The 12,831-nt window shown below is 36.4% G+C and overlaps 1 protein-coding gene across 1 annotated transcript in view; it reads left to right on the forward strand.

The window, feature by feature from the left end:
- The window catches only part of LOC150109271 (uncharacterized), a 226,877-nt gene that overhangs the window by 158,723 nt on the left and 55,323 nt on the right, over positions 1-12,831 (forward strand). The window contains exon 5 of the mRNA XM_090402004.1: positions 7,544-7,693. Within this exon, the coding sequence (XP_090258130.1) occupies positions 7,544-7,693 (150 nt within the window). The remainder of the gene's footprint in view (positions 1-7,543; positions 7,694-12,831) is intronic.

Raw genomic sequence — 12,831 nt, forward strand, 5'->3', positions numbered from 1 at the left:
AGCAGGTGTCCTCCATCGATGAGTCTTTAAACTCCCAGCCATGTAATAATAACAATAATATTACTACACGGTGTCATGTAGTAATAATAATAATAATTAATGAGTGCTCACTTTGCTAAGATATATCAACCAGGTGTATGTAACTTGGTCACATTATTGAAGAATTAGAGGTTCATGAAAATGAGGTTGAAGAACTGTTGTATAACTTGGATAAGAATTTGTCAATAGAAACAGATGAAATATCAGCCCCGTTTGCTAAAGGAATATTCAGCTGAATTGGTTAGGCCTTTCACATGTTTGTATAGCTTGAGTCTCAGCTTAGGAATGACACCACAGGAATGGAAGGAATGTATGATAGTTCCATTGTACAAGGGTGGTGCAAAAACTGATGTGTCTAACTTCCGACCTATCAGTATCTCTGGTGTGGTAGTGAAGATTTTAGAGAAGATGATAAGAACTTGTATACAGAAAGGGGTAGACCAACAAACTGTGCTCTGCCATGAGTTTACTAAAGGAAGGTTGTGTTTTAGCAATTTGCTCATATTTTATAACAATGTTATGGCCAAGTTGGATAAAGGGAATGGATACACTGTGATAATTGGGAGTGAAAGAAACACAGGTGCATCAGATGTTGGTTGGGTTTGATGTGAATAAGGCTATGTGAATGGATGACATATCACCATGTATGCTTAAGGAATGTGTACTACAGTTGGTTATTTAATGAAAGTCTTGCAGTGGGTAGGGTTCCTAAGGAGTGGAAAGAGGGCAAAATAGTACCACTCTACAAGCATGGTTCTAAGATAAGTCTCCAACTATAGGCTAGTCTGTATAACTGTGGTTGTAGTCAAGGTGTTGGAGAGAGAGAGAGATTGGTAAGGAATAGAATACAGAATTGGATTGGTGGACATGGCATTTTTTATGAAGGTCAGCATGGATTTGTAAAGGGTAGGTCCTGTTTCAATAATTTATTTGCATTTTATGATAAGGTGAAGAGTGTGATAGATAAGGGAGAATCATATACAGTGATATTCTTAGACTTTTCAAAGGTGTTTGATAGATTACCACATGATAAGTTGCTGTACAAGCTGCAGAGGATGGGAATAGACATATATTGGTTAGATAGATCAGAGATTGGCTCTCTGAATGATATCAGCAGGTTATGTATGATGGAACAGTGTCTCAAAAAAGAAGGGTAACCAGTGGCATGCCCCAGGGTGTTGCATTTTGGAGTGCAGAAAAAGAAGACTGTGTACTATATCGATGGTGCTGTACTGTAGGAAGTGGATGAGATTAAAGATTTGGGAGTGATGGTTGACAGACTGAAGTTTAGATGGCATATTGCTAGGGTTGCAAAGGTTGCACATTGTAGTGCTGCTATGATAAGAAGTACTCTAACATGCAAGAATAAGGAAGTGGTTGTGCCACTGTATTAGGCACTGGTCAGACCACACTTGGGCTATTGTGCTCACATCTGGTCACCTGGTTTTCAATGTGATGAGGAGACATCAGAGAGGGTCCAGAGACAAGTGACTAAGACAATATCAGGAGTTTGGAATGCTAGTTATGGAGAGGTTGAAGAGATGTGTATTGCAGAGTTTGGTGGTTAGGAGGAAGAGAGGTGATATGATAGGGATATTTAAGTTAGTGAGAGAATTTTATCAGATTAATCCAGAGGGGATTATAAAAAGAGTAGAAGGTGAGAGGGAAAGAAGGAGAGGTCATTCCTGGAAGTTATGTAAAAGTGTGGTGAAGAAGAGTGTGCAGAGTAGATTTTTTACATGGAGAATTGTCAGTGAATGGAATGCATTACTAGAATGTGTTAATGCAAGGAGCATTAAGGACTTTAAGATTCTATATGATAAATATGTTGTCAGTTGAATGTACCTCCCAATGAGTATCAACTCTATGGAGGGTATAATAATAATAATAATGTTGGATTTTTCTAAGGCATTTGATAGGATACCACATGAAAGGCTGTTGCATAACCTGGAGAGTATGGGATTGGATCAGGGGATGGTTGACAGACAGATATCAAAAAGTGGTATACTGTTGTTGTGAATTTGTTAGATTTAAGGTGACCAGTGGTGTACCTCAGGGTGTAGTCTTTGGGCCACAATTGCATATCTAGCATCAGATGTGCAATTGTTTGCTGATGATGTGAAGATAAGCAGGGCAATCACGAATGCTACTGATATTCAGCATTTATAAAATGTTTTGAATAGGGGAATAGGGCTTGAAATTTGGGCAAAATAAATGGTTGTCAATTTAATGTTAGTAAGTGTAAAGTTATGGAAATTTCATCTTTGGCATGATGAGATTTCCAGTGGCATGTTATATTAGCGGGGTTATGCTAATAGAAACAGAGGAGGTTAGGGATCTTGGTGTATTGGTGGATAGGAATTTGAAGTTCAAAGGTCATCTTGGTGTATTGGTGGATAGGAATTTGAAGTTCAAAGGTCACATAACAAAAGTTGTAAATATAAATCAGAGGATAATTGCAATGTTGAAGTGAACCTTGACGTCTAAGGATAAGGAAGTCATTTTGCTTCTTTTTTTATTAATTTATTTTTAATGGTATTGATGAGAACACAGATCGATAAGAAAATACTACTATTTTTTAACTTATTTGCTGATATTTCGCTGGTATTATATCCAGCATCTTCAGAGCACAAAAACATTTTGTCATAGTATGCAAAACAACAGCAATCTGGTATAACAATGGGACTAGTTTAAACAATTGCATTTGACAACACAAAGACTAAAGTCTTAATTAGGAACCATCTATGTTGGGAAAAAAAAAAACAGAGAAAGAAGCAGGTATTTATTAGGTCTTAAGATGACTGTCTCCCAAATTTTTGGTAAATTTATACAGCCATACTTGTTCAGTTTTGGAGTATGTTTTAAGGCTTCTGTTGTTTTCAAAAGCAATTTCTGACTTATGACTTCTGTGTAGCACTTTGTTTTTTCCAATTTATCCTCTGAGCAGGATATCTAAGGCATGGTCTGCTAGACCCAACTTGCCATAACAACAGTGCCGGATATATATTTTTTATGTTCACTTAGGTGATTGTCAACAGTTCTTCCTATCTGTCCATAGTAAGCTCAATCACACGAACAGGGCATTTCATAGACTCCTGGATGCGATAAAGAAGAGATTCTCTCCTTGGGTGAATGGATGAGAGTTGCCAATTTGACAAGGTTTAAATGCAGTGTGTGTTTAATTACGGTGTGTAGCTGCACTCTAGATATCTTTTCAGATGTGCCTTGAATGTATGGGAATGGTGACAGTTTTGTTGTAGTCTTCTGTGGTAGACAGTGTGGGGGGGGGATTTCTGGGGACCATTTAGTATTTTTTCTATCCTATGGGGGATTATAGCCGTTGGCCAAGATGTGACATAAGTGAGTGAGTTCAGCAGTGAGAGCATTGTTCATTGGAACAAATTGCTCTTTGGCTACGCTATATTGCTGATGTGTTTTGCTATTTGGCCACATGGTCCAGACACATTGGATACATTCTTAGCACATTTAAATAGTCAACACCCAAAATTATCAAGTTTACAATGGAAAAAGCTAATGACTATCTGCCCTTCCTGGATACGCTAATCACACATCTTCCAGATGGTTCCTTATCTTTTTCAGTTTATAGAAAACCCACATATCTCATCTCATCTCATCTTCCTTTTCCCTCTTTTACCTTGCAGTGTCGAGGGTTTATTAATCATCGGACCTTGATCTGTTTACAGGATAAGGTGGTCAGCTCTACTCCCCGGTGTATCCTATGTCTGTAGTGTTAAGTTCTCAAGGCCGGTTTGCTTGCTTTGCAGGATGAAAAACCCCAGGATAAACTGGGGGGAAAGACCTACCGTCTACGCCCAAGACTGGCTAACTTGGCTATGGCTGAGGAAGATCCTTCAGCTCCTCACGTCACCGACGGGAATCGAACCTAGGACACTCCTTCCCCAGGCATATGGTTGCGAAGCGCACAGCCACTAAGCTAACCATGCTGATGAAAACCCACACGTACAAGGTAATATTTGCACAGACAGTCGCACCATCACCCATCTCATCAGTAAGGTATTTAGGATACCTTACTGATGAGATGGGTGATGGTGCGACTGTCTGTGCAAATATTACCTTGTACGTGTGGGTTTTCATCAGCATGGTTAGCCTAGTGGCTGCGCGCTTTGCAGACCATATGCCTGGGGAAGGAGTGTCATAGGTTTGATTCCTGTCAGTGACGTGAGGAGCTGAAGGATCTTCCTCAGCCAATGTGGGCAAAGAACAATGATTGTCAATTCAATATCAGTTTAAAATGCAAGGTAATGCACTATAGAATGGAAAGATTACACACTTGTATCAGATTGATGGTACTAGTTTACAAGATTTACCAATTTATATAAAAATTATCTTGTAAGAAATCTACATCACCTTTTACCAACTGAACTGTTTTGAATTCATTTGAACTGTTGGTTAGATCTCAAGCCATATTTGGGATTAAGAAAAATTTGGTTAATTGTTTGGTTGGTTGTTTTGGATTTACAGCCAAAGTATCTAAAGCCAGTGTTTTATGTTTTTAAATTGCATGTGTTCTTCTGACCACTTTGCTTGTCTTTGCAGAATGAAAAGCCCAAGTTTCCAGGAGGAAAAACACCCTTCCACCTCCATATGAGACTGGCTAACTTGCCTTCAGTTGAAAAAGCCCTGATAAAGGTTCTTTGTATCCTCAACTGGATTTAATCCAGTTGAGGATACAAAGAGCATTGTGAAAACTGACTGGAAAATGAGGCTGTTACAGCCAAGTCAGCTCTTCTCCAGCAAAACCACTATCTGTTAGTGTTTTATATAGACTATAAGCAGTAGCTAGTAAGGCCAAACTTGATATTCCAGCAGTATTCATTAAAGCATATTTTAACATGCCTCTGGAATTAAAACAGGCTGTCCTCAGATCTTCAGTGTAATTACCATCTTATCACTTTTGACACTGCTTGACCCTTTTGCACTTTTAATTTGTGGTCAGGATCTTTTTTTTTTATTCATCTCCCACCCATTGTGAACTCATAATACATAAGCACCATGGATAGGGGAAAAAACTTTTAAAATTTGTTTCATTTTATTTAATTTTTACATAATCCAGAAACTCTATTCTAGAGACCAAATGAGAACTAGTCTCTGATAGCTGAGACAGTGATCTCACACTGAAAGATGAATTTCATTGCTCAACTCAAGACATTCACAAATATATGTTGATGACAGGACTCAAACCTGTGCCCTGTTCAGATGGAGAGCGAGTTTGCTGACCATTCGGCCAGCCGGGCTGCAAGGTTCTGTGGTTTTTAATTTTCACATGATCATTCTGTACAAAAATATATCTGTTTTATGTCTTTTACCTAGTCTGTTACTTATTATTTTATCACATAGTATAAATTCATTTGGTACTTTTTTTAAAATATTATCATTTATAGTTATAGCTTTGACTTGATAAATTATGACCGTATTAGCTGATGAACTGTAAGTGTCTTAACTCACGAGTAAGACACCGTCAGTTTACAGCGGGATCTTGTTTGAAATCCTTCTTTGGAGATATACCAGTTCACATGTTGGAGAAACTTAAATGTAGTACTGTCTCTATAGCATTTGATCAGTTTGGCATAAAGGTTTATTAAGTAAGCTACTAGCTTAAGGTCTGTCTTTTGACTTTTGCAAATGGATTGCCAGCTTTGTGCCTGTTTGCACATTATACATGATAGTGGATGAATCCTTTTTTCTCAGTCTGTGCAGCTGATGCAGAGGTACCACAGGGCTGTGTTCTTTCCATGCAATTTTACCCCCACCTCATATCATATACATGAGTAATTTTCTTCAAATCCAATTCATAGTTTTGCTGATGACAGTACATTGCACTCTTTTTTCCTCATTTGCAAACCTTGCACCACACAAATGAATCACACATATGGGATTTGATTGAAGGGTTTATACATATCAACTATTAATGTCTTTTTTTAATTGCAACTGAATTCTCACACTTTTTTGCTTAACAGTGACTATTTTTTTCCTAATTCAGTATGCAACTTTTGGTGATATTGTACTACATATCACAACTTTTGATATTTTCTGCTGTATGCAAAACCTCACAATAACACTCACTTACATATTGTGGCAGTGCATGGTACTGAGAAAGAAGCTGTAATGACAATGCATGAACTTAGAAAAAGTGAAATCCACAAATAAGCCACATACCCTAATTTTTGGATTGTGGAGGAGGGAAAAATGTAGAGCATTTCAAGGAATGCAGTAATGAATTGTGTGATTATGATACACGTTTATTTAACCATTTGCTTACTCCAGAGAGTGAAATGCTTGAAAGAAATTAAGCCTTGCAGTAGTTGTTTTCATGACTTGACCTGCTTTTATCAAATATTCCTCTCATTTAGTCATCCTATGTTTATTACCTTCACATAGGTAAATTATTTTAACAAACCTCCTCTTTGGACAAATTGGAAGTTTATTAAAAGAAATTATTACTGTTTCACATCCTTAGAAAATTTGGAAATGCTCCAAATTAAATGATAGTGAAAAGATGCCAAGAAATTATATTCTTGGTTTAATCCTTTATCCAAGTGTAAACAAAGTTTGCACCTGAAGTATTTTCAGGACAGGGCAACTCACATATAGAGGAATCTTTAATTTATAGTACTTTTTCTTAATTGTAATCTTCATTAATTTCCAACCTTTACTGTTTTCTTCCAGTTATGAATTTATTTTAAAAAATTACAAATGGAAATATAGATGCACCACCGATTTTTCTCGGCTCACTTGGTTCCAGAGCCTTGCCAGATTAACTCTTTTTCCGGACCAATGGAAGTCGCGTAATAATAATTCATCAGTATACCTTTGATCCACTAATTATACCTCTCTTATGTATCTAAAGTAACATGGACTGCTAGAAACTTAAATATTCAGTGTAAATTAAATGTGAATTAAGTGATTATATAAAATGCATTAGTGTAAATGATAGGGTGCAGTGGATATGGACTTATACTTATGCTTGACACCACTATCACCACTGTGAACTAGTCCTTGCTTAAAAACCCTAACTATGGTAAATGTAAGCAAAATAAGCTAAGAATAATCCAAAAATTGAGAGATCACCATCAAGTGCAGATGTAAATAATTAAGCCAGCATGTGCCCACACAGTGCCATCTGTGGCAGGTATTCTCAGGAATTACAAGTGCACTATTGCAATTTTTATCAGACTAAAGGAGGTGTCAGACCATTTCTTGCTAGAAAATTGGTGGTCCTGTAATAGGTTTCTTAAATGATTTGTGCTATTTAGAATTGCAAGAAAAAGTCAGTAGTTTTAAGTTCAAAAGTAATGATTAAGCTTCTTGCTGTCTGCAAAAATATCTTAATATCCTAACATTATGAAAGATGCAGATTAATTTCATTTTGCAGGGGGTTATAACTTTTTGACAATTGCTGCTCAGTTCATTTTAATTAATTATTAAGATGTCTGATTTTTTTTTTAAATTTAATTTTTTTTAGTCTGCTGCATGTACCTGTCATGACGGTGTTCAGTTAATTCATCGAACTAGGAACAGTAATCAAAAGGATTCAGAGCCATTAGCAGAAACATTAACAAACATATTTCTGGTTAGAGATCTCTTGTTTCCTTCTACTTATTGCTGCACTAAGGTTTGTTTAATCTGGGTTGTATAATTTGAAATTTGAAAACTTTGTAATTTTAGTGACTTCTATGCCTATTTATCATTTTAATTGGATTGGATAAAAACCCTTGATATGATAGTTGCAGAGCAGAAGAAATATTTCAATACATTCTGAAAAAAAGAACATGAAACCTTCTGAAAGTTTGTATGAGTGTGATTAGCAAGGAAGTGAGACTTTTTTTTTTTTTTGCTTAACAATTGTAATCACAAGTGCTTTGTCAGTAAATGAGTATAAGAAAAAACGTATAATACTGCATTGGGTAAATAAGGGTTGATGTGGTTCTCTTGTGATGAGTGTTCAGATTTTCTGGAAATGCATGTGTATTAATAATTTATATATAAAAATTCCAAATGAGAAATTTTTATGACAGTATTCTGTGGTGAGGTACTTGTCACATGTTAATGGTAACATTAGAACTCCTTGGATTTAGCTTGTTGAACAGAAGAATGGGAGCTTGTTTTCCTAATTAATTTCTCAGCATAGTGAGATACAAAGGTATCAAAAGAGCTTTCTTTGTACAGAAAACGTTATAATTGTATTGTATGCATTTTAAAGGTGGCCCAAATTTCTGAGGATATAATGATGTTTGGAAGAATTTACACTTATAATCATCCAAGTTATTTTGATACTTTTATCTAGTGTTATATACTTCATGTGGCTATTCATCATCCTTAATTATGCTATTAACATAAGAAATGAAATTTGATATATCAGAAAGTGTCTCTTTTTTAAATTTTTTTTTACTAAATAATTTAAGGAAATTACAACGTCAAGGATATACATTAAAATAAATTTTAATATACTTCAATATTTTGGATACTTCAATATTGGGAAACCTACATCAGAAGACCTTCAGCCCGATTGCCCAAGAATACCAACATTGCCTGCTAGGGGGCACCATCAGGACTTTAGGAGAAATAATAGCTTCCTGCTTCTTCCTCACTTACTGTTTGTTGTGCCTGAAATATTGAATTATATTAAAATTTATTTTAATGTATATCCCAGTTGATGTTGTAATTTCCTTAAATTATTTAGTAAAAAATGCATAACCAACGTCTAAGCCTTTCCACAAGAAAGAGAAACAGAAAGTGTCTTCTTCATCGTCATGAAGACATAATAATCATCCTTGACCCTCATCCTTTTCTGTTTAATACCATTCATTGTACCAAAAATCAAGGTTTTGATCTTTCTACTGTTATCTCTCCTACATCTATGTCCAAAAAGCTTTAGTTTCCTTTGAATGATTTTCTGCATTATATTCTCTTTGTAATTTACATTTCTGTATAGTTCTTAATTTGCTACCTTTTGTGTGCACCCAATTCATAGAATCTTGCTATAGCATTCTTTCTTTCTCAAAAGTCCATATTCATTTCACAGAGTTTGATCATTACTGAAGTCTCACAGCCATAGAGAGTATTTGTGAATATGCATCTTTGTGGCAAGACTCACTCATTCACTTTTTCCATATCGTGTTCATTGCCTGTACTTTTGCTTTTGTTATCTGTGATCTTGTTCTCTTTTTTACACTTTATAAATCATGCATCATGTTGCACCCTAGGTACATGAACTACCCAACCTTTTTCAGCCCACATCCATTGAACTTTATTTGCTTGGTCATTCTCTTGTCATGTCTAGTGCCCAGTGTTTAACAGTTTTGAGACAAAGGAAGTTTTAAACTGGAGTATTTAATTGAAGTTGTTTTGGCAGCCTTTTAATAACAACTTACTTATTCAAGTTTAGGGTATAGAGTCACTTAAAGATAATACTAGATACTGGGATAGGATCTCCACATGATATATAAGGAATGCATGAAACCAAGTGTCTTGGACACAGTGTTTGATCCTCACCTTACATAGTGCACCTGACATTGAAAAGTCAAGTATTAAAATATTCTCCTCAGAATTAAAGATAGACAATTCTCGTGAAGAATTCTCCACCGTATGGAAAGGTTTATGGGTTCGTCGCACATGTTGATTGGATTTTAATGGTACAGATGCGAACACAGATTGATAATAAAATAACTATTTATTGACTTAATTGCTAATATTTTGCTAGTATTCTATCCAGCATCTTCAGAGCACACAAACAAAGAGGTTGAGAATTCTTCATGGAGACGATATTGTACGCAAGGCATAACAATACAGTAAGTAGAAGGTAAAACTGGCACGGCAACTGAACAGATTGGCCTTCTTAAAATGGTGCCGAGATACCGATTTAATATCAAAGTATGTAAAAATTAAGAACAAGTTTCACTCGGCCAAACCCAACGTATTTATAAATGAGTGAGTTTAGCACTATTACGGGAACAGTTATATGCTACTCGCCGAGAACTATCTGAATTAAATTCTTCCATCAATGCACTCCATGATATACTATCTAACATTTTGAACCCAGAGCTATGGAATATCATGGACAGCATCTTCGACTCTACAGCCAACAAAGAATTTGCCAAAGTTAAAAACCGGCACCAGAAGAAATTTGAAATCCTCCAACAATATCTTGCTATGCAACGGCCGCAATTACATCAAGATGGCGTCGTGAACTTATTTGTGAACTTATCATTGGTAACCTTAACCAAAGACGCCACGAGTGCAATAAGTCAGGGACACAATTTTGCCGTTACTCCAAAAGAAGTTCCAAAAGTCAAAATAATGGCTTCCGTTGAACGTGGGATATACAACCTGCCTCCAGCAATAGCCAATAATATTCAGTTAGACGTGGCCAACATCCTAGTCCATTCTAAACCTCCCAAAAATAATATCCCGCATAAAGAAATCATGGCTCTAAAAGAGCTACACAATAATATCTACATTACCATAACCAAATCAGACAAAGGAAACTCGACTGTAGTGATGGATACAACAGAATATGAAAGCAAAATGCACTCACTTTTCCAAGACCAGGCAACTTACCAAATTAAACATTGGGATCTCACCAACTCACAAAAGAATAAGGTGTGCAAATTATTGAACAAAGTCACTTCCTAGCCTAAAGAAACAGTCAACAAACTCAAGCCCTTCCACATTAAAACACCCAGGATATATGGAGCTCCAAAAATTCATAAACAAGGTACACCTTTACACCCTATTGTAGATAGTATAAACAGTCCTACATATAAACTTGCTAAACATTTAGCCAAACTACTAGTGACTTTCACAAACAATTCTCCCTCTTTTGAAAGTATTTTCTAAAATACTTTCCTAAAAAGTATTTTAGAAAAACAACATCTTAAAAAGTTCAGACTTAATGGTTAGTTTTGATATCACCTCACTATTCACGAATGCACCATTAATTGAAACTCTTAATTTACTAAATTCACAATTTCCCCTGCATATATTTCAGCTATTTAAATTCACAGTACAGGCAGGTTATTTTACATGGAAAGGGAAAATATACAATTAGATGGGACAGCTATGGGATCCCCCCCCCCCCCCGAAGCAAACTTCTACATAGAACATCTGGAAAAGCTAGCTATCAATACAGCCACTCTCAAGCCTAGTATCTGGCTATACTATGTTGATGATGATGTGTTTGCTATTTGGCCACATGGCCCAGACACATTGAATACATTTTTAGTGCATCTAAATAGTCAGCACCCAAAAATCCACTTTACAATGGAACTAGAAGCCAATGACTTTCTGCCCTTCCTGGACAAACTAATCATACGTCTTCCAGAAGGTTCCTTATCATTCTCGGTTTATAGAAAATCCACACATACAGGCAGGGAGATATCTACACAAACCATCACCCTTCTCAACAATATGATATCTTAAAAACACTAATGCATAGAGCTAGAGCAATTTGTTCCAGTGACATTGCTTTCACTGCTGAACTTTCTCACCTATGTCACACCTTCCTGACCAGTGGCTATAATCCTCATAAGATAGATGAAACACTAAATGCCCCCCCCCCCCCAAAAAAAAAAAAATCCCCCCCCATTGTCTGCCATAGAAGACTACAACAAAACTATCACCATCCCATACATTAAAGGTACATCTGAAAAGATATCTAGAGTGCTTAACAAACACCAGCTACGCACCATATTTAAACTTTATATGAAATTGACAACTCTCATCCATTCACCTACATTTAGATTCTCTCCTTTATCACATCCAGGAGTTCATGTCATCCAGCCTACTATGGATGACAGGAAGAACTGTGGACATCTGCCTCAGTGAACACGAAAAAATATATCTGGCACTTTTGCTATGACCATGCTTTGGATACCCCCCCCCACACACACACAGGATCAATTGGAAAAAAACAAACGTGCTGCACAAAAGCTTTTACAAGTCAGAGAGGTTGTTCCTGAAATCAACAGAAGCCTTGAAACATACGCCAAGCCTCAACAAGTATGGCTGTATAAATCTACCAAAGATTTGGGAGACAGTCATTCTTAGACCAAATTAATACCTGCTTTCTCTCTCGTTTTTTTTTTTTTTTTTTTCCACTTAGATAGTGCCTTTCTGTGTTGCACGCTACAATTGCTCATACTAGTTCCACTGCTACACCGGATTACGGTTGTCTCGCTACTGTAACAAACTTTGTTTGTGTGATCTGAAGATGCTGGATAGAATACCAATGAAATATTAGCAATGAAGTCAATAAATAGTTATTTTCTTATCAATCTGTATTCACATCTATACCTAACTGGTAATTGGATTACGGAATTAACAACGCATATAAAGGATATTAATTAAAGGCAACTTTAATGAATAACTTCAATATTTCGGCAACGTCACTTTGCCATCTTCAGGAACATAAAAATATGGTATGTGCACGCAGGCACTAACAAAAGTAAATGAGGAAGAAGGCAAGAAAATAATGCAAGTTTCTTTCATACTTAAACTTGCTGCGGTGTATTATTTTAGTTTTCTTCCAACGAATTCTATGGTGGGTATCTAAGGCATGGTCTGCCAGCCCAGAGTGGCTGTACTGGTGAAACTGGATGTAGTCTTTGTGTTCTGAAATCTTGATATTTGCTGTCCTGCCTGTTTGGCCAAAGTAGGACAATTTGCAGCTGCAAGGAACCTGGTATACACCAGGTAGGTCTAGGGGAAGTGTTTGGTCTTTGGTAGAGCAGATAAGGGATGCCAACTTTTTAT

Source organism: Typopeltis vanoorti, chromosome 2 (genome assembly GCF_054136105.1).
Source record: "Typopeltis vanoorti isolate ZY-2024b chromosome 2, IOZ_Tvanoo_1.0, whole genome shotgun sequence".
In the NCBI taxonomy this organism is placed as follows: Eukaryota; Metazoa; Arthropoda; class Arachnida; order Uropygi; family Thelyphonidae; genus Typopeltis; species Typopeltis vanoorti.